Raw genomic sequence first — 21,689 nt, forward strand, 5'->3', positions numbered from 1 at the left:
AACCCAGTAGGATGGAAGGAAAAAAAATAAGAAATCAGCACTGAACCTGAACCCGTGGGAGAGAGCTGTGAAAGAGGAAAGGTTTCCTCACCCTAGGAACCTGCTTTACTGGCTAGGAGATCATCTGGGAGAGAAAGGAAGCTTCCGAGGCTCAGAGGGGAGGACAGTGACTAGCTTGCAGCAGGCAGAACCGACAGACACCAGCACAGCTGTGGCCACCTCTGTGAATATCCCAGCCCAAGAAATGCATCTGCTGGTGCATGAGAGGGATGGGGGTTGAAACTCAGGCTTAAGCAAACAGATCCCAAAGGGACGGGAGTGTGGTCTGGGCCATCATCAGGATAAGTTCTTTGCTGGTAGGACCCATGTCTAATTCAACTCTGTTCCTATTATGATGCCCATTAGGGGTTTGCTCATAGTCAAAAATATTTGGTCAAAAGCATTTACTGAATAAGTGGCTTAAACTAATCTATCAACAGAACCACCTTTTTACTAAGTTCATTAGCAATACCAGCTTCTAACTCAAAATTATTCTCACTAGGTTGGACTCAGTCTTACAAATAGTTTCCCAAACTAATGAGGCCATTATAACTTCTATTTGCAATACACCACTTTCATTAACCCCTTTTAGTTCCAACAACAGTGCCTCTACTTGTCCTTTCTGGTAACTAGTATCTGGTACCTAGAATCTTAGACATGGACTAGATATTAAAAATTACCTATTTCAAATCCACACATCTATTGTCAATTAACCTTTGACAAAACAGGCAAGAATATACAACAGAGAAAAGACAATCTCTTCAGCATGTGGTACTGGGAAAGCTGGATGGCTGCATGTAAATCAAGGAAGTTAGAACACACCTTCACATCACACACAAAAATAAACTCGAAAGGGGTTAAACACTTAAATATAAGACACAATACCACAAAACTCTTAGAAGAGAACAAAGGCAAAACATTCTCTGACATAGAGTGTAGCAATATTGTCTTAGGTCAATCTCCCAAAGCGATAGCAGTAAAAGTAAAAATAAACAAATGGGACAAAATCAAACTTATAAGCTTTTGCCCAGCAAAGGAAGCCATAAACAAAATGAAAATACACCCTGTGGAATGGGAGAAAATATTTGCTAATGATGCAACTGACAAATGCTTAATTTCCAAAATATAGAAACAACTCAAACATAACTAAAAATAAACCAATCAAAAACTGGGCAGAAGACCTAAATAGACTTTTCTCCAAAGAAGACATCCAAAAGGCACATGAAAAGATGGCTCAACACTGCTGATTAGTAAATGTTATGCAAATCAAAAGTGTGATGAGGTATCATCTCATGCCAGTCAGAACGGCCATCATCAAAAAAGATACATGCACCCCAAGGTTCAATGCAGCTCTATTTACAATAGGCAAGACATGGTAACAACCTAAATGTCCATCATCAGTTGAATGGATAAAGAAAATGTGGTATATGTTACCACATAATGCAATACTGAAATATTACTCAGCCATAAAAAAGAATGATATAATGTCATTTGCGGCAACATAGATGGACCTAGAGATAATCATATTAAATGAAGTAAATCATACAAAAACAAATATCATATGACATCACTTATGTGTGGAATCTACTTACAAAATAGCAACAGAGTCACAGACATGGAGAAAAAACTTATATTTACCATAAAAGAAAGGTGGGAGGGATAAATTAGGAAATAACACAACACTTTAAACCAACTATACTTCAATTAAAATTTTTTAAAAAGAAAATGAGATACAATAGCTTACATCATTGAATGCTAATAACTTAAATATACATATATGACGTTTTAAGCTACCTAAGAAATAGATGTCTACTGTGAAGACATTTAGGATTTACAACAGTCTGGCGATGAACACCTCTACAGTTAGGGCAATAGCTCAGTAATGCCATTAAGAAACCATTTTTTTCCACCTATCCTGCCCTGCTATCTTCATTCTTATTGTCCTCGCCTCACCTTTACAAGGAGTCTAAACACATCCGATGCAAATACAAATGGAAAAGTCTGGTACCTCAAAACTCCATTTCCTTCAGAATGCTCAACCTTTACTAACAGTGTTCCCATTCTTGTCACTGACCATAAATGAGTTGCCTGGCCATCCCTCGCTGCAAGATAAACTGTAAAAGGGGCCACAGAATTATTACAAGCAACACTACACTGCTTCCCCCGCCCCCCACCCTCCACATTGGTATTAGAAAGAAGCATTATTAGGTAGAAGAATTACTGCATAGGTAATAACTAAGAGTATATATTCCAAGGCTTTTTAAAATTTATTTTGGGCTTGATCCTCTGCTCCACTTAGGACTCTCTCTGACAAGGACACCAAGCTGCAAATCATGGTCATGTCATGAGCCTTCATAACACCATTCTTTAAAGGCTTATTAATCAACCATTAAAAAGATTAAAAGAATGAAATTTGCAGCAACATGGATTGACCTAGAGATGATCATACGGAGTGAAGTAAGTCAGACAGAGAAAGACAAATACCATATGGTATCACTTATACGTGGAATCTAATAAAAATGACACAAAAGAACATATTTATAAAACAGCAACAAACTCACAGATTTCAAAAGAAATCTTATGGTTATCACAGGCAAAACTTCTAGGTGGAGGGAGAAATCAGGAGAATGGGAATAACATATACACACTACTGTATGAAACAGATGATTAACAAGAGGCTACTGTATAGCTGAGGGAAATCTGCTCAATAGTTTGTAATAACCTATAGAGGAAAAAAATAACAGATACACATACACACACAAATTTATATATAATATTTCACTTTGTTGTATACCTGAAACTAATACAACATTGTAAGTCAACTATATTCCAAAAAAATTTTTTTAAAGTTAATTATGTGCCCTAATCTACTCATTAGGTTGAAACAATCAATATGAAAGTAAGCCATCTAAATTAGCTTTCTTAAATGTCTCCACTGAAGCTTAGCTCTAAAATAAGAACCAAGAGAAAAAAATGTTCCTGTTGTCAAATATGTTAGAGATTCTTAATGCATAATTTTATGTAAAACGCTCTGGCAAGTGCTAAAGTCATTACACTGAACACAACGTTTTCCAAATCACAAGTATACTTTTGTGACAAATACAACCATTCTTTAGGATTCATTTGAAAAATATTGATAAGCTTTGGAAGGCTAACCCTTATTATCTACTGACAAAATTTTTCTACAGAGGAGTCTTCAATAAATCCACTGATATTTCAGCTCATTTCTAACAGTGCTACTTGTCAAAATTGTTTTTCCTTATTTTTTCACTTCAAGCAATTGGATCAAGTTGGAGTGAAAAGTCTTATTCTTCTTTAGTTAACAAGTCTGACAGAACCAGAAAGGTTTTAGCAAGTCGACTGAAGTTTTAAAACATGACATCTTGAATTATAATATTGGAAAATAAACACTAGGTGATGAAATTTAAGAGACTGTGAAAAAGTGGAAACAGGCAATATGTAGGATGATTATTAAAACAGAAATTCCATTTAAGTCACATTAAGTATGACTGTTTTTTATACCTAGCTCTGTTTCAAGAAAAGAGGGAAGCTACAGATTTAGAGGATCTATGATGGTGTTTCATTTCATGCCTTTCTCCCATCTCCCTCCCTGTCCAAATCTTATTGTTCAGTGTCTTAAAAGTAAGCAAACCCCAGCTAATTCAGTCTGAAAACTATGCCTTAGGGTTCAATATTATTGATCCCAATGCCCATAACTTGACATGTTTATGAACTTAAAATGTGTTCTCTTCTGAATATTCTAATTCCACATTTCAAGGGGTAGGAAAGGAGCAATATAATCATTTGCTGACACACACACACATGGGCAATTACAATCAAACCAGGCCAGTTAAACATGTACTTGGTTCAGAAATGAAAATTAGAAAATGTTAAGAATCTAACACACCACCATGAAAATATCCTTGTGCTTCGAAGATTCTTGAAAAGACGTGGCTTTAATATATGATGAATAACCTTCAAATGACAGGTTTTACTAATCTGCACTGAAACAACCAGAACCCTTTACCATGCTTGGTAACCTTCTCCCCACAAATATTAAACTTAAAACCACACTCTGTCAGGAAAGTCAGTCTTAAGAACCAGCAGGATTTCACTATGAATTCTGACTGCAAAAAACGTCATGTGTACCTGAATTTTATAGTTCAGATTTCTATATCAACACACACACACACACACACACGCGCGCGCGCGCACACAAATGCTTTGCCTCTGATGGTTGTTACTCTCAACCTCATGTTGGATGCTACAGACCAAGTGGAAAGCATACACAGGGCTGGAAACCTCAGTGGATGGGAGAGATTCAGTGAACACAGGTTAGAAGTGGACTCCCACTGAGAATGTAACAGAACACTCATCTGGAAGTAGCCAAATTTTTTGCTGATTTCTATCCCACCAGAATGTCCACAGCAATTCTGCGGGACCCTTCTAACCTTAGGTTATCAAACGCAGCCTTGAAGTATCAATATCTTCTTGGAATCCCCACCATGTTCCAAGTCCTCCATATCCGTCTCTTCTACACACACACTCCCTGCCCACCCCCACCCCCCGCTCCTGGCCCTCCTAGCCCTTGCCTCAAAGTTTAGGAACTCATTCAAGAATGCTCCTCGCTCATTCAAGAAAAGCTTGTATTTGAACAAGCTGACTGCAAAGTCTATTCATGCTCTTTGTGCTCTCAAACAGCAATAATTCTCTGATGCTGCTCCCTAGTAGGAGGTGGAATTGCAAATCCTGGTACAAGTAGTCTAAATGCAGAGTCTACACCCATAATGACCTCACTTCTGGGGCCAACAGAGAGCGCACCGGGGCTGGTGGTCAGGCTCTGTCTGGTGACATCTGTCTACCTTCACATATCCTAGAATCACTGAAATGTGGGTGAAGCAAACGGAGGAATACTGAGGCGAAAATTTGAAAAAAAAAAAAAAAAAAACAAAAACCTGGACACCTCACAGTAAGGTCGTTATAGATGTCAACTAGTGGTTTTATTGGCAGTTTCAAGCCCATATTTTGGACAGTCCCCAAGCAAGTGATTACTATAAAGTGAGATTCAAAACCCAATTAAATTTATGAGGCAGGTTACACACTGACTTCACCGTGACATGTTTGTGTGAATAAAGCATCATGAAAACAGCTCCATTTATTTCTGGAAAATATTAGCTTTTTAACAACTACCAGCTATTTTATGGAAGGCACAAGATGCTAGGAGATCCTTCTTCAAGAGAAATTCCAACTCTTTTCCTACTTGGAGGGACTAAGCTACTCCACTGGGCCAACCAACCAAAGGTCAAACATTTTAAATCACAATCTATATAGATCATTTTCATCTGTATGCACTCTATATAATTGTTAGCTATTACATTTTCAGATTAAAGAACAACTAGAATGAAGATTTAAACAATCTACTTAGAAATGTCATTTGGAATTTGGTACCATCCCTGCTGTGGGATTTAACTTTCTCATGGGAAAGGGATCTAGCAGAAAATTCACATAATACTTTCACTTCCTCATCATTCCCCCAGCACCATCTCAAAATTAATCCTTATCATAATACACAAAGCATTAGTTAATTAACCTTTAGAAGAATTAGCATGTCCCAATGATATTTTAAATTAAAAAAAAATATGGATCAAACCAATTTTCTCAGTGGTGAACTGCAGCTGAATATTCCAAACGTGCTGCTTCCTTTCAACTTTTCTCCAAAGACTCCTCACTCTGTATAGTCCAGTTCACAAGATCCCTTCCACCCTCTGGAAGAAATCCTTCCCTCCTATAGACCCTTATAGTCCTTTGATTATTCTTGCCCTATGGCATTTATAATCTGCCTTGCTTTAGAGATACATACACAAACAGAAGCAGATTCCATGAAAACACATCAGAACTTATTAACCTTTGTGACCCCTACCATATCTAAAAGAACCTAATTATACTGAAATATAATTATATTGAGATAGAAGTAATTCAATATTATCTTACTAAATGAGACTATGTTCAAAACTAAGTACCATGATAGCCAGCAACATAAAGACATTTAAACACCACCTAAACAGACTGAACCAAGGAAGAATAGAATAGCACAATCTTTACTATCAGGCAGCCTCGGACATAGATTTCATGTCTGACAATTACTATCAAAAACACCATAGCAAATAGTTTCAGTTTCATAAATCTGAGGTTTTCCACCTGTAAAATAGGTAATAGCAGTGCAACATAGTTCTCAGCATTGTTGTTAATAAATACATCTTAGAGAACAGATATCTGGTTGCCAAGTGGGATGGGGAGTGGTGGGAGACGTGGAATGGGAGTTTGGAATTAGCAGATGCAAACTATTATATATAGAATGTATTACAACAAGGTCCTACTGTATAGCACAGGAAACTATATTCATTATTATATGATAAACCATGATAGAAAAGAACATTAAAAAAGAATATATATACATATATGTATGTATAACTGAATCATTTTGCTGCACAGCAGAAATGAACACAACATTGTAATAAATCAACTATTCTTCAATCAAAAAATAAATACAATGTCTACCATATAATAAAAGACCAACAGATGTTCATTATTTTCTTTCTGAATCCCTTTCTGCCTGGGTCAAGAAAACCTACAGCAGTTGTTTTCAAGGTGTGTACTCTGGACCAGAAACACTGACATCACCTGGCAGCTTGTTAGAGACCGTCAGGTCCTACAGCCATCAGCTAAATCAGAAACTCTGGAGGTGGGTTCAGCAATCTGTTTAAAAAGCCCTCCAGGAAACAGCCCTCCAGGGCTGTTTTAAAAGCCCTCCAGATTCTGATGAACACTAACATTTGAAAAGCCACCCTCAAATCTCAGTGGCTTTAATGACTCACGCATTCCCCTCTCTCAGTCCATGCATTAACTATTAGCTCTGCTCCAAGTCAATCTCAATGGGAGGCCCATGGTGCAAGGCCTTCTCCAGCACACCTGTTACTTTCATTTCTATCTCACTGAGCAAGGCAGGTTGAGTGGCTACACCTGATTCTCAGTGAAATCCTGCATACTCTCAAGAAGAAGGAAAATAACATATCTGGACAGTCCCAAGTATAAGCACAGTCACTTTCACCTTTTTTGGTTTCTTCACATGGTGGAAATGGAGCTCCTGGTCACTTCAAATGTCAACATTTTGACCTTGCCTCAAAGGATGGTTATCAACCTCCACTCATTTAGAAACTTGACTGAAATATTTTGCTGATAGCATTTACAAGGGGTGTTTACCCAACTGTCATAAAGAAAAAAAAAAACTGTTGGTTTAAATTTTTCTCACATTTATATCTTTCTTACATATTTAATCCTCAAAGCTTGATTCAAACTGCTAATAGTGTACCTAATATAAGATGATATTGCCTGATACAACCTGAAATGTTTTATATTTGCATTAATATTTCAGTGTATTCTAGAGAAACCACTGCAACCTCTAGGAACTCCACCTCTGCCATGTTAAGATATCTAAGCATCATCTATGCTACCTCAAATGTTCAACATCTCCCAACTCTCAGGTTGCAGGACTCAATAGGGTAGAAACAGAAATAACTTATTCTTTTTCAAAGAAACAAAGTCAAAAGAAAAAACACCATGAAACTTATCAAAAGAGTGAAACAAGATTGAGGTTTTTCACAAGGTGCTTACCTTAGACTGGAAGGTTTCTGGTCTATGAGGTTCCTGTTCCTTAAAACCATCTGTCCTACGACAGAAGAAGAGCAGGGCCTGTGTTTTGAGGTGAATTCCACATATTCCAGGACCAGAAGGGCCATTATCCTCTCCTGGTGGCAGCTGTTGCAATAGAAAGATTATTGGATGAAGTCTAGCCAAGCCATTCATTCAACTCATGAAACCTGTGCACAAATGGAAACAAGAATGCACGCCACCTGAATGGATTGCTGAGGATGAAGTGACATGACGTGACTTTGCAGATTATACGTTGGAAGATAAATGATAAGTGGGGGGAGTGGTTTAATTGTTTTCAATTTATATTATGATCAGCACTGAGAACTTACCTATGTATCAAGTACTAAGCAATACATATACTTAACTCTCTCAGCCCTCCCCCAAACCTCAGGAGACATGTGCCATGATGCTTATGCTGCAAATGGGATAACTGAGGAACAGAGAAGAGATTTAACCTCACTCTAGGTTATTACATGGCAATGTGGTGACTCAAACTCAACTCTGAATCCAAAGTTCAGATTCCACCAGTAAATCAAACCTTTTCTCTGTCATTATCTACATTACATGTAACTCGTGTGGGGTAAGGAAAAATGTTTCACACAAAATCTTAACTTACAGCAAAGTTTTAGCTAATACACTATGAAATATGGAGCAAGAGCTCAGCCAGCAATGCACCCTGCCTGCCCTGCTAAGATGGGAACTCAAAGACTAAGGACTCATAAATGGAGCAGTTTGTTGAGCCAAAAGTTAACATTTCACGTGGTCCCTTCTTGGGTTGTAACTGCGCTCCCTTTAATACCCTTTCATTTCTTACTCACAGAGTGTGAGGTGAGAAAGAGATTAATTATAGTGAACCCGTGCTTCTGCCCACTGACAGAAGGCCTCTCATGAACTACAGGCCAGGCCTGGGTGTTCCTATAAAAAAAAAGAAGTGAGAGGCCATTCCTCTTCTGGAAAAGATTGAGAATAGGTACTACTCTACTTGTGTTGAGATATGTTAAGATATCCTTAGTCACTTCTGATGGAGCATGATAATGTGAGAAAAAAGAATGTATACATGTATGTGTGACTGGGTCACCATGCCATACGGCAGAAAATTGACAGAACACTGTAAACCAGCTATAATGGAAAAAAAAATAAAAATAATTATACAAAAAATAAAATTAAAAAAAATACTTCCCAAAGCAACATATAAAAAAAAGATATTCAAAAGACAAGGACATTTTCTTTTTTTAACCAGTAGCCACATCCCTTGAAATGACAAGATCATCTCTCCCCTGTCCTAACACAACTGCTTATGGATGTGGATGTACACACAGGCACATTCCAGACATAAATGTCATACATGTGCATGCATACGCACACTCAAGCATGCATAAAGACACACATACACACAAACTCTAGAGAGAAAAAATCCAGCTAACTCTGAGTTTGACAGACTGCTCCTCATTTTATAGGTGCATCATGCATGTAAAATTTAAATATTTCCTTCCTCTCTGAGATTCTGTTTTCTGGACCTATAAATAAGGTATTATACTATCTTTTTAAGTGGACTGTTATACAAATTACATGAAAGGACAAGATGATTGCAGATATAACTTAGCACAGGGCTTGATGTGCAGTGAGCACTGAGGAAATGCTTTGCACAGAATGTACATTCCTAGGATCCAAATTAGGCCTGAGCCTCCTTGGTTAATATACACAGTAGTGTGTATACAATCCAAAGAGTAAAGAATGAGACAGGTTTTGTTAGGGAAAGCTCTAATGTCTTCTTTTGATCCTTCTAAATTTTTGCTATGAAGGAAATAGAAAAGGAGAAATTAAAAGAAAGAAAGGCAAAAGAAATACTCTTAGAAGATGCAACAAAAATTTATAATCGATGATTTAACCAAAAGTAATTAAGAAATAAAAGGGATAAAAAGTGAAGAAAAAATATTAAGAATCAAAATGACCTGGACTCTGGTCCAGGCTCTACCACTGACTGATCTATTACTTTATTCAAGCCACAGTCCACTCATGAGCTCTGTATTAAATAAAAAATCCCAAACATTAGATGAGATGCTTTATAAATGCTTTCAACCCTGATAGTCTATGATTTTGGTTCTACTCCTATGACAGTGTGGATATCCAACTTTTTATTAAACATGAACCCAAATAAGTAAATGAACATGTCTAATAATAATTAACATAAATGAATACTCATCATTACCAGGCAAAAACAATTCTCCTTGAATAATAAAACATAGGCTTATTCCACCTCATATATTCCAAACACAGTTCTCAAAACTCCTCAGCTAATTATTTCAAACACATTTCTCCAAACTCCACAGTTCTCAAAACTCCACAGCTGGTTTATAAATGCATAGAATGAAAGGAAGAAGGAAAGGAGGAAGGAAGGAAAAGAGGAAGGAAAAAAATAAAGAAGGAGGAACTAGGGAAGTTCAGGGAGGGAAGGAAAACAATTAGATGTGATCCTTAAAAACCAGCATGAATTATACTCTTAAAATGAAAAGTTATGTTTCTCTTTCTTTGCCACTCAATATTGTGCAACCACATGATTTTTGAAATGCACTCAGTAGGGAAGGAGGAGAGTCACATGGGGAAATAAACTATATTCTTATATTAGCATTTCAAAATAATATGTCATTATTGTTATAATTTTAGTAAATAGGACAAAAACCCATTATAGAAATTATTAGTTGTTGAGTCCAATGGTGACTATTCGTAAAATATGAGTCTCCTTGGAAGAACATCAATAACACTTAAGGACACTATTTGATATATACACACTTGATGGAAGCCCTCAATTGTTCAATGGGTCAACCTAGATATTCATATCTAGAATTCTGCCAGAAATGTTTTTACTTGGATCAGTCTAGAACAACATTTTTTACAGGTTTAGCTAAATACACAAAAGAATTATTTATCTCATTTAGAGGTAATGAAAAACAGATGAAAAAGCTACTAAAAAACAATCAAGAAAAAAAATTTTTTTTGATCAGTAATTCCAATTCCAGCATTTTATCCTAAACCAAAAATTAAGCTAATGTCATTGGAATACAGAATACCCAAAATAAATAGTATTTCATAGAACATATTCTATTATTTCATAAGTCCATTGTGAGTAATTTTAGATAATTATGATATAACCATACAATAAAACATTTAATAATCGTATTTAAAAGAGAATGTACTGATACCCCAAGTGATGTCACTGTATTGATAAGTGTGTATGTATGTGGGGTTAATGTCAAAAGAGTATTACATGATAATAACCTTTAAAAAGGCCAAATTATTTTTAAAACTTGCAAGAACATATGCTGAAAAGTTAAGAGTAATTGTGGTTGGATACTGAGATTATGCCTAATGTATTTTACTATCTCCCTCTTTTATATCTGTTGCTGTGTGTTTATACAGTCTTTAAAGACTTTTAAAAGACTTCCCATGATTTAGAAATAAAAGCTGTATCACTGAATATAAATGATTTTAGGTGTGGATGAACTAAGATAAAGGAAAAAGATTACAGGGAAAAAAGTTTTGTCTCAATAAAACTAAGAACTTTCTAAATATAAGAACATCCAACAATGGACTGCAGTGCCTTATATAGTAGGAATTTCCCAAAAGGGGGCTAAATCATCATTAGAGAATATAGTAGATCTTCCATTAGGTAAGAGATGGACCCAGATGGTGTCTCCTTGACATCACGGTCAAGGATGGTTCCCACTAGTAACTATAGGGACTCAGAAAAGAGAGCCAAGCATCTCGGAGCCATTGGTTAAGACAACCTTAAGGTTGTGGTGTCTTGAACTCCTGCAAACTTCACCAAGAAGGACCCTTGAAGCTTCAGAATATGAAGAATTAGCTATTTTGCCAATGCACACAATTGAAACTTGGATTTAAAGTAATTATTCTTAGATATTAGATGAATTTGCCTATCCAATAAAAATATCACACTATTGGAAATTTGCTTGTCTTTTACTTATGTTTCTGAAATAAGAGCGTGATCTATTCTGGTGGTAATTTTGAACTTTGGGATTCTTGAAAATGCTGATATTAATTCTTCAGAAAAATTAAATCCTAGTGACAAATGACAGGAAGAATGGAATGTTAAGACTCTGTTAACACAGCCAGACCCACCAAAAAAGGACCTTGGGGTCTGGTTGTTGGGGGAGGAAACTGGAAGTCTCTCTCTTGCTCTGTTCTACATTCTTTAGTTACGTGCCTACGCTGTGTTAAGTGAAGTGGAGGATGCTATGGAGAAAAAATTATCCTTGTGTATAGGAGACATTAATATTCTTGGAGAAAAGCACTCCATTTGTTCAAATGAAGCAGGTGCAGAAATGAGAGTTAATGACAATGCCTTAAAGTTTCATGGCATCTTGACCTATATGGGTTAACCTGAAAATGTTCAAATGCAATTTTGTTTTACAATACCATGATCCTTCATATTGTGTAGAGCAGAACTTTGTATGCCCATTTTGCAGATTAAGTATTCCACTTTATACCTACTATTGACTGAACTGTGTCTCCCTAAAATTCTTATGTTGGAACGCTGAATCCCAGTGTGATAGTATTTGAGATGGGGCCTTTGAAAGATAATTAATTTTAGATGATGTCATGAGGGTGGGGCCATCATGATAGAATTAGTGCCCTTAGAAAAAGAAACACCAGAGAGCTGCTTTCACTTGTCTCTCTCTGCTGTGAGGACACAGTGAGAAGATGATTTTCTATAAGCCAGGAGGATAGCCCTAACCATGGTGACATCCTGATCTTGGACTTCTCAGGTTCCAGAACTTTGAGAAATAAATTCGCTATTTAAGCTACTCAGGCTATGGTATTTGCTTGGCAGCGTGTGTAGACTTAGACAATGTGAATTCTTATGGTAAAGACAATGGGCACATACACAGTTAGGGGAGGAAAGCTTTCATATGAAATGGCCTAGAGGATTTTAAGAGAGATTACATGCTTCGAGGAGTCCAGATTGGGTGAGCTATCCCGATTATGTATTACATGAGAACAAAGTCGGTAAGTATTTGTTTACTGTTGTATCTTTAACACACATAAACAGTCTGGCAATAGGAGGTAAATGCTGGATGAAGGAAAAGATGGATGAATAATATAAACAGACAGCATGTGGCTCTGCTGTCTGAGGCCTACACTACACCCTCTAACCATAAATGTCAAAAAGACTGGAACTGCTCCCTCTGGGCTTGATGCAAGGAAGCTGGAATTCCTCCACTAGAGAGAGACAGGAAGGGGCATTTATTCTTTTTGTGAAAATGTTTCTCCAACTTGCACTGTGTGCGGCATGTGCTGGCCTGGGTTCCTGCTGCTCCTCTTCTGGTCTACGCCCTGCTCCTCATTTTCTTGGATGGTTGTATGGGCCTCTGGGTATCTCCCTCTCCATTCAGCCTTCCAGGTCAGGAGACACAGGAGAGAACAGGCCAACCAATCACATCTCTCCCTGCAGTTTCTCAGGCTCCCTCTATTGGGATTTGACATAGCATTCCCATGCTCTCCATGTGCACAGGCGAGTTTGAAATGTGACCAGAGCACAGGCAGGTGGCATGTAGAAAATTTTATTTCCTTTTCTATTGAAGCCAAAATTACAAGTGCCAGAGTTAAAGCAAATTTCACAGTCCACAATTATTATTTGTTTTACAGATAATGCAACAGAGGCCCAGAGAGTTCAAACAGCTTGCCTAAGGCCATGCTGCTAGTTTTTAGCAGCTTCTTTGTTGTCATTGTGACCTGGCTTCATCTTCTTTTAGGGAGCAGAGAGCCCAGTGATAGTATGATGGGGAGTCCAGAATCCATCCATAATCATCCCGCCGTAAGAGTCCTATGTCTCCTGCCAAATGGACTTCAACAAATACTAAGATGAAGAGGTATTTGTTCTCTGTCCCCAAGAGCATAAAAAATCTGGACAGTCTGTGATAAGCTAGAGAAACACTGAAACAAAACAATGTGATCCTAAAGAAAGCTTTTTGGTCAATTTTATGTCACCAACTACTTCTGTTGGCAGCTCAATCTTACAATGCAAACTGCAACATTCAAATTCTGTAAGTAAATATGCATCAACAAGGAAGACAGGCTGGGGTGAGTCTGTAGGATGAAATATACGATGGTCTAGAATGACAAGGCTACATTACTTATCTTCAGGAGACTGAAGGGCTTTTTATGGAAGACATCATTGTGTTTCCAGAAATAAAGCTGGGGCTTCAGGGAGAAAAGAAAGGTGAAGAAGGGAATGGACAATGAGAGGAGAGAGAGGTGATAGGATCTGAGATTCTGACTTGAGGAAGGGTTTCAATAACGAACAAGGTGGTAAGATTTTGTTCTCAGTTAATGTAAAGTTTTATTCTTTTAACACAACACACTCAATAATAGGAGAGTTAGGATATTACTTTCTTTTGAGAGTGCAGAAATTTTAACATTTTACCCCAAAGGATTCCCACAGCTATGATCTTATCTCATTCTCAACTCAACCTCTTTATATTAGGCAGCTTTTACCATTTCCCCTTGAAAGAGAAGACGCTGTGTACAGAGCCCTACTGTGACTTGCCTGAGGTCACAGTAGGCTGATGATGAACCTGGAACTGATCTCAGACTTTGAGTCCCAGGCTTCTGCCCTTCCATCAAGGTCTGTTCTGGAAGCTTTTGATAGAGAGGTCCAACGCTGAAGAGTAAACCATGAGGTGGTTTGAAAGAGAGCAGCTTGCTCTGTGGCACCAGCTTCAAAATCTCACAAGTTCCTCAAATATGCTCTGGGTAGAGACCAACTGGGGATGAGTTTTGGCCTCAATGAACTAGCTTCAGTTCAGTAAATACCTTAGGAGCACCCACTAAATGGGAGAAAGATTTGTTATTTCTTTCATTTTACTTTTCAAAAAAGAGTGTGGGCTTGCAAATTAAGCCAATTATTTTCTAGAAATTCCTTTAATAGCTAAGTCTGTTCTAGCTATTCTCACTATTAGATCGAGTTAATGCATTTTTATAAAAATGCCAGAAAAGTGATGTTTATGTGCTTTCAGGGCATCATATGAGGACACGGATGCCGTGTTGTCCCAGTATTGGTTATGTTAACTTTGACAACATGATTAGGGTGGTGTCCAGTCTTCATCACTATGAGGTCACTCTTTTCCTCTTTGTGATGAGTAATTTGGGGAACATAATTTGAGATTACATAGATATCCAGCAATGATAGAGAAGTCCTAAATGACACTTTCAAACACTCTTGGCATGATATGGGGATATTTTTTAAAAGTCCTCCAAATGATTAATGTATAGACAATCTACAAACTACTATCCTAGATGTACTAAGTTGGAAAATGTTAGTGTAACGAGAAGAATTATATGCGGACTACAACTATAGTAAAAAGAAAAAGAATTAAACATCTGCCCATCTAGTAATGTATGTAAGCATAGAAAAAATAAAGATGGAAAAATCTGAAATATGGCAATTTGATAAATTTGATAAAGCTGAGTAGTAACAGGTAAAGAAGTTTTCAATACACTATTCCCTGTTGTAGTATCTCATAATGATATTTCAAATAATATTTTAAATTATTTATAAATATCTATAAATACATAAAAACTTAACACAATGTGTCCCAAAGTTGAAAATAAAAAAGAATCATCATTGAAAAATTTATACTTGGGGTTCCCATAGTGGCTCAGCCATTAAACCCGACTAGCATCCATGAGGACACAGGGTCAATCCCTGGCCCTGCTCAGTGGGTTAAGGATCCAGCATTGCCGGGAGCTGTGCTGTAGGTCGCAGATGTAGCTTGGATCTTGCGTTTCTGTGGCTCTGATGTAGGGAGGTGGCTACAGGTCCAATTGGATCCCTAGCCTGGGAACCTCCATATGCTGTGGGTGTGGCCCTAGAAAGACAAAAATGACAAAAAATATATATATACTCACATATTGTTTCAATTTGTTTCAAAATATGTGTAATCTTGGAAGTTCCTGTTGTGGCTCAGCAGTAAGGACCCAACTAGTACCCATGAGGATGAAGATTCAATTCCTGGCCTCACTCATTGGGTTAAGGATCCAGCCTTGCTGTGCACTGCAGTGTAAATTGCAGACACAGCTTGGATCTGGGGTTGCTGTGACCTTGGCAAAGGCCGGCAGCTACAGCTGCAATTCAACCCCTAGCCTGGGAACTTCCATATACTGTTGGTACGGCCCTAAGGGGCAAAAAACAAACAAACAAACAAACAAAAAACGGTAATCTTTCTGTAAAATACTGAACAATGACCTCAATGCAGTTTTTGAAAATATAACAACTCAAGTCCTATATATGCACAGTTAGCCTGTGAACCACAAGTCAAGACACTTTTTAACATCTTTTTATCGTTTTCATCTGGCTGTCTCACACTGAAGGAACCCCTAGGAATCTTCTTCCCTTTTTGAGTGACTCTTAGTTGATTTTAGTATAATGTCTGATAGTCTCATAGTTAAATGGGTTATGAGAGGAGGAATTCAGGAAGTGAGTTCAATGTGCATCACTCCAGACCTAACAAGACCCTTTCTGAACAGCCCAGGAATAATTCCTGCTTTAGAGACCATCTCCATGCTTGGTGATTATTTCACTGAGATGTCTCACCATTGTTCAAGTCGCAGTATTTAAATATTGCAGAAATAATTCTTTAAACTCATAGAAGATTATGAGAAACCAATGAGAAGATTAAATAGGAAGACTGGGCCAGGGATAGATACCTGATACATATCTCCAGAGTCTCTGTCATGCCACCCGGAGGGAACAAATAGACTGAATCGCAATTAAATACATGCTTGTATATAAATAATTATGAGGTCCCAGCAAAAAAATAATGAAAACAACAAATTTAAATTAATAAAAAGAATTGGACATGATTGTGAAATACCCCTGCACTCAGCCAGGGCTGGCAGCAAAGTAAATTTCTTCCATCTTTCAAAAGGGCAAATATCTGAACAGGTAACAAGAGCCGTAAACATGGTATGCATTTTGACTTAGTAATCTCAGTTCTGGGACTTTATCCTAGTGAAAAAAATAATAGTAAATAAAAAAAAAATAAACAGCAAAAATAGGTAACAATCAGAGTTTGTAAATTTTAGTGTGTCAGCTCTATAGACCATTGTATAATCATAACAAATAAGCTCTCTAAAGCCCTCCTGACTTTTAGAGATGTTGGTATGAAATCAGAACAGAAAGAACTCTCAGAAACAGCCAAGTTCCTCATACTCTAAGATGTTCAGTATCAATTTTAGAGCTTGCTAACGCAGAGCCTAAAAGGCCTGAAATCTCAATTGCTCATTCAGGCTATGCCAGAGCCCAGGCTTGGTTTCCATGCTTGGATCTCCCAGGCCAGCTCTTCGCCAACTCATCATCAAACTGGGTTTCTGAAATATCAACATATACATTGTTACTGTCCTTCTAGAAGTCTAACTTAGGAGACTCTTATAGTCTCCTGTGGTCCTAACCTAGAAGAATTCAGAAAAACAATCCAGAACATGAGTTTACTGATGGGAGAACAAAGCTCTCATAACTCTAGTCACTTTTCCCCAGACAACCCACCCAGCTTGCCAAAGTGACTAATAGAGAAAAGGGATGTCAAAGAAAAATGGACAGAATTTAACAAGTAGGGAGATTTTATTGAAGACTTCGGCAAAGAGGAGAGAGAATGAGTTTAGCTCTGCTGAAATAAAAGGCAGGAGAACTTTTAAATAACTGGTGATCTACTGGAAAACAGTAGAAGGCATTATGGAGGAATTTGGTCAATGTGATTAGGCAAATGTTATTTGTTAATTGGTGCTAATCAAAGCTGGGCTCCTAACCTCTCACAGACACTGTGAAATAAGGCTGCTATCTTTCTTGATAATTAAAGGAACAGCTCACATCCTTGGAAAAGATATCCCTGGCTTATAAAACTGGCAAGTGCTACAAGATTTATATCTCAAAAGGGCAGAGAAAGTGTTTACAATTCCAAGTTTTCTAAAGTAAATGCTCTAAGGAAATGGAAGTCAGAGGACTATGGTCAAAAGCGCACTTGTCTGAAGATTAGTCAAGCTGAAGGGAATGGTAAGGCAATATGGTCAGGAAAGACAATCCATGAGAGGGCAGCTAACTGAGATCATGTTTGGGAATCTTTCTGGATAGGCCTGTATCAATAACGGTACCATGTTGTCACCAATTTTATTATCCTACTCTAATAGCTGGGTAGATGCAATGTATTTTTGTGTGGTCAATTCCTTATCAATTATATCTGTGACGGGTCACAGGAAAGCAGATTCAGAGAACCCAACCTGACCACAGAGATTTGTTGTCACTGACAAGTGCTCTTCTCATGAACAAACTCTGAAGGGAAGGGAAGAAAGCAGGGCTGGGCCAAAGGAGAAGTAGATATGTGATGCAATATCAGTGAAAGTCTCAGGCAACCTTGTGGGGAGCTTTAGAACTAAAAAGGCCTATAGAGTTTTTCTTTATAAGAATGAGGTGCCCAGGTCTTTATATGCTTACATGATTCTTTGCATATGAACTCCCTCAAAGGTCCCATAGGTGAGGTAGTTCTCTCCAGCTAAAGACAATCGCTTAAGGGAGAAACTCAACTACAAGCTGACTATCCAGTTTAAAACAGTTCATTCAGTCTCTCCAGTTATAAAGTGTGCTTTAAATTTCTACACATATCACTGCTTCGAACTGTCATGTTTATTTGTGTAATTGTTTGTTGTATCTCTCTCCATCTAGAATATAAACTCCATGACAAGAGAGACCTTGTCGGTTTTATTTATCCTCGTGTTCCCAACACACATAGAAAATACTAATACTTGCCAAATAAATCAGTAAATGGATGCATCAAGTGCTTTCTGCGCATTAACATTTAAACAATTCTGTAAGAGATTTTTGACCTTATACATAGATGATCTATTTTCTAAACGCTCTGGTCTTGAAGAAGTCCTCTCCTGAAGCTGGTCTTCTCTGGATCTGACTTTAGGACATTCCTCTCCATGAAGGTACAGATTTTTGTGCATTCTTTTCTTTATGGCACTTATAAAAACACTTGGCATTTAGCTGATGTTCTGCATTATGTAACAGACAAATGAATGAATGAGATAATAAATGGATCGATCTTAGCCCTTCCCCTTGAAGCTGCATGAAATTAATCTGACAATCTTCTATGTAACTGCCATTTAGTCCCTGGAACTCCTAGTCAGCTTCTATTTTCTCTCTCAGAAGTATCTCTGAACTCTTGTCATCATTTCACGACTAGTTTCCAAACTCTTTCAACATCATGGGCTCTCTGGGCTGAAATCAAGTTGCTCCAGAGGTTTACTCAAATTTTATTGGTTTATATTTCCCTCCACAACTAAGAAAAACCTTGAGAGCAGAGACTATGCCATATTCTTCTCTCTAAGCCCTATCTGGTACAGCACTTCACAACACTTCATATAGCAGACACTTAATAATATCTGCAAATGAAGTTGTTAGCCACTTTCAAGACTACAAATTGACAAAGTCAGTCTAACTGATTAACAACTAAACATCTTTACCATCACTTTCTCTCATTCCTTCTCTCTTTTTCTCTCTTTTATCTGTGGAACTTACCCTATGGAAATTCTCCTCCCTTCCAGGATCTAATTAAGATTTTCCAACAATTAAAATATTTGTCAGAAGACACACCATGCCTTAGATTCTAACAAAAAGCATTTTCTTAAAACCAAGGTGACTCTTTGCTCATACATACTTCAATTTGTATAGTAAGTGATAAAATTCATAAGAGAAAATTAGAAGCATCAATGGACAAAGTTAGAGGATCTGAGGATAAGAGCATGAATTTGTTGCAAATAAGGCATAAATAAAACAGAAGAACAGACTGGAGAAAGTTAGATTCTACAGCTTAATTACTAATACTCTGCATATTTAATGCAAATTGCCTCATTCCAAAAACTCTAGAAATAATTTGCACAATTCATTAGTCCATAGAAGTAACACCATCTACCAACTGTGCATGTCCCATAATTACTACTAAAACTTATTTTCCTAGTCCTTCCTGTTTGTCTGTATATTAGTTCACACTGTGTTAGAAATGGTGTTTAGTACCAAGCATCCAGTGGTAGATAAGACAGTCAAAGCTCTGAACTTTGGATTTCATTCTAGCATGGAAGATAGATATTAATCACGAAATTATGCAATTGCTTAAATACAGTGATGATGTATCTTTCAGGTTAGTCTCAGAAACAAATCATTATTGGTTTTCCCATTACAATGGGATAGATAAAGATACTGATCTGAAGAATGTAATGGGTAATATTGATAATATCATCTAAAATGCATTGATCTTTTACGATATGACTTATGTACACTACTTCAGTTATGCTTATGGCCATCCCATTAGAAAGAAGCTCAGAGAGGTTAAAAGACTTTCCCAAGGTCATACAGCCAGTACTGAGAAGAGATGGGCCCAGGCATATGATCTGGGCCCATAACTCCAATCCTTTAAGCTTCAGTTTGCCCAAAAGTCTTTAGCATAGCTTGAAGTTCAGAACACAGGTTTTGGAAGTAAATTCCAACCTCTTCTCAGCATATCTGATTCCAAAGTGTATGTTTTTCCTACTAAACATGAAGGAGTGCTCTCAGTGTTCTAAATTGGGGCCTGAGGATATGTAGAACTGGGCCTAAATTTCTCTAATACAGAGCCAGCCCTGCCCCTCAGGCAACAGAGGAAATAGATATCCTGCACCCTGCCCAGGCACCCCTACCCACGAGGACAACTCTCCCTCTCTTTCTGGATGATGCTTCTGCCTTTCTTTCTGTTCTCTCTATAGAACTCCCTTCTTCACAGAACCTTGACATTTTACTACAAGGCTGATGAGCTTTCTCTGCTCTGGATCCTCTTGGCACTTATCAACTCCATGGATACTTCATTAATGTGCACCTGTTTAGTGCTGCTCTGAGAATGTTCCTAAGTCATCTTCATGTGTGTGCACTGTCTCCTCAGTCTGGGTTTACATTTTGGCAAGGCAGGATTAGAGACCTTTACGGTTTTGCAGTGACTTCCACAGAAGGTTCAGTTCCTGCAAACAGTGGGATTAATTAAATCAATTAATTGTGCGCAAGAACCACTCACTTCCCTCCTCTAGACATACTGATGCAAACTGCAAGATAAAGGACAGACAACAGAGGACAGAGAAAGTATTTGTAGGTGCTGAAAAAGCATTAGTGAGGGAAAAGGACTATATTCAGGGAGTTCCCATTTGCTGCAGCGGAAATGAATCTGACTAACATCCATGAGGCTTGTATCCCTGGCCTTGCTCAGCAGGTTAAGGATCCAGCATTGCTGTGAGCTGTGGTGTAGGTCACAAACTCAGGTCAGATCCTGTGTTGCTGTAGTTGTGGCCAGCAGCTGTAGCTCTGATTTGACCCTTAGCCTGGGAACTTCCATATGCCATGGTTACAGCCCTAAAAAGGCAAAAAAAAAAAAAAATGGATTGTGTTCAGACAGAATACAAGGTAGAAAGTGCTGCACCTACTGGAAAGAGGTAGACGGTATCTCAGAGGAGATGGGAAGAGCCATCTGTACCCATATACACCCATTTCAGAGGTAGAGAACATATCAGGGCAGTCAGAGTGAAGATGGCATCTGAGTAGAACCTCACAGGATGGCTATAATCGGGCATTTAGAGAGACGAACGGAACAGTGGAAACAATGTCCCCACTGAGGTAACTGAGGTCAGACATGAGGAGACGGCAACGGGCCCTTTCGGCTGGGCCACGGGGTGTAGCACAGTGTGCAAAGGAGAAACAATGTTTGAAAGGTAAGTAGGATCTAGAGCAGGGAGAGTTTGAATAGCAGGACTAGAGTGGGGAGAGTGTGAATAGCAGCACTTAGAGTTTGAAACAATCAGTAGACAATGGGGGAACCACAGGATTTCTTAATATCAAAGAATCAGAGAGT

The 21,689-nt window shown here is 37.9% G+C and overlaps 1 protein-coding gene across 2 annotated transcripts in view; it reads right to left on the reverse strand.

The window, feature by feature from the left end:
• The window catches only part of LOC106506120 (uncharacterized), a 396,310-nt gene that overhangs the window by 343,786 nt on the left and 30,835 nt on the right, over window positions 1-21,689 (reverse strand). For both annotated transcript variants that reach the window (XR_014825797.1, XM_084993374.1), the window contains exon 4: window positions 7,711-7,854. Coding sequence is in view for 1 of the 2 variants with exons in the window: in XM_084993374.1 (XP_084849500.1) it covers window positions 7,711-7,854 (144 nt within the window). In the remaining variant the exon portion in view is untranslated. The remainder of the gene's footprint in view (window positions 1-7,710; window positions 7,855-21,689) is intronic.

Source organism: Sus scrofa, chromosome 14 (assembly GCF_054392235.1).
Source record: "Sus scrofa isolate SSC_HxYL_T2T_F1_AM1 chromosome 14, Sscrofa_HxYL_maternal_Yorkshire_Landrace_v2.0, whole genome shotgun sequence".
Classification (NCBI taxonomy): Eukaryota; Metazoa; Chordata; class Mammalia; order Artiodactyla; family Suidae; genus Sus; species Sus scrofa.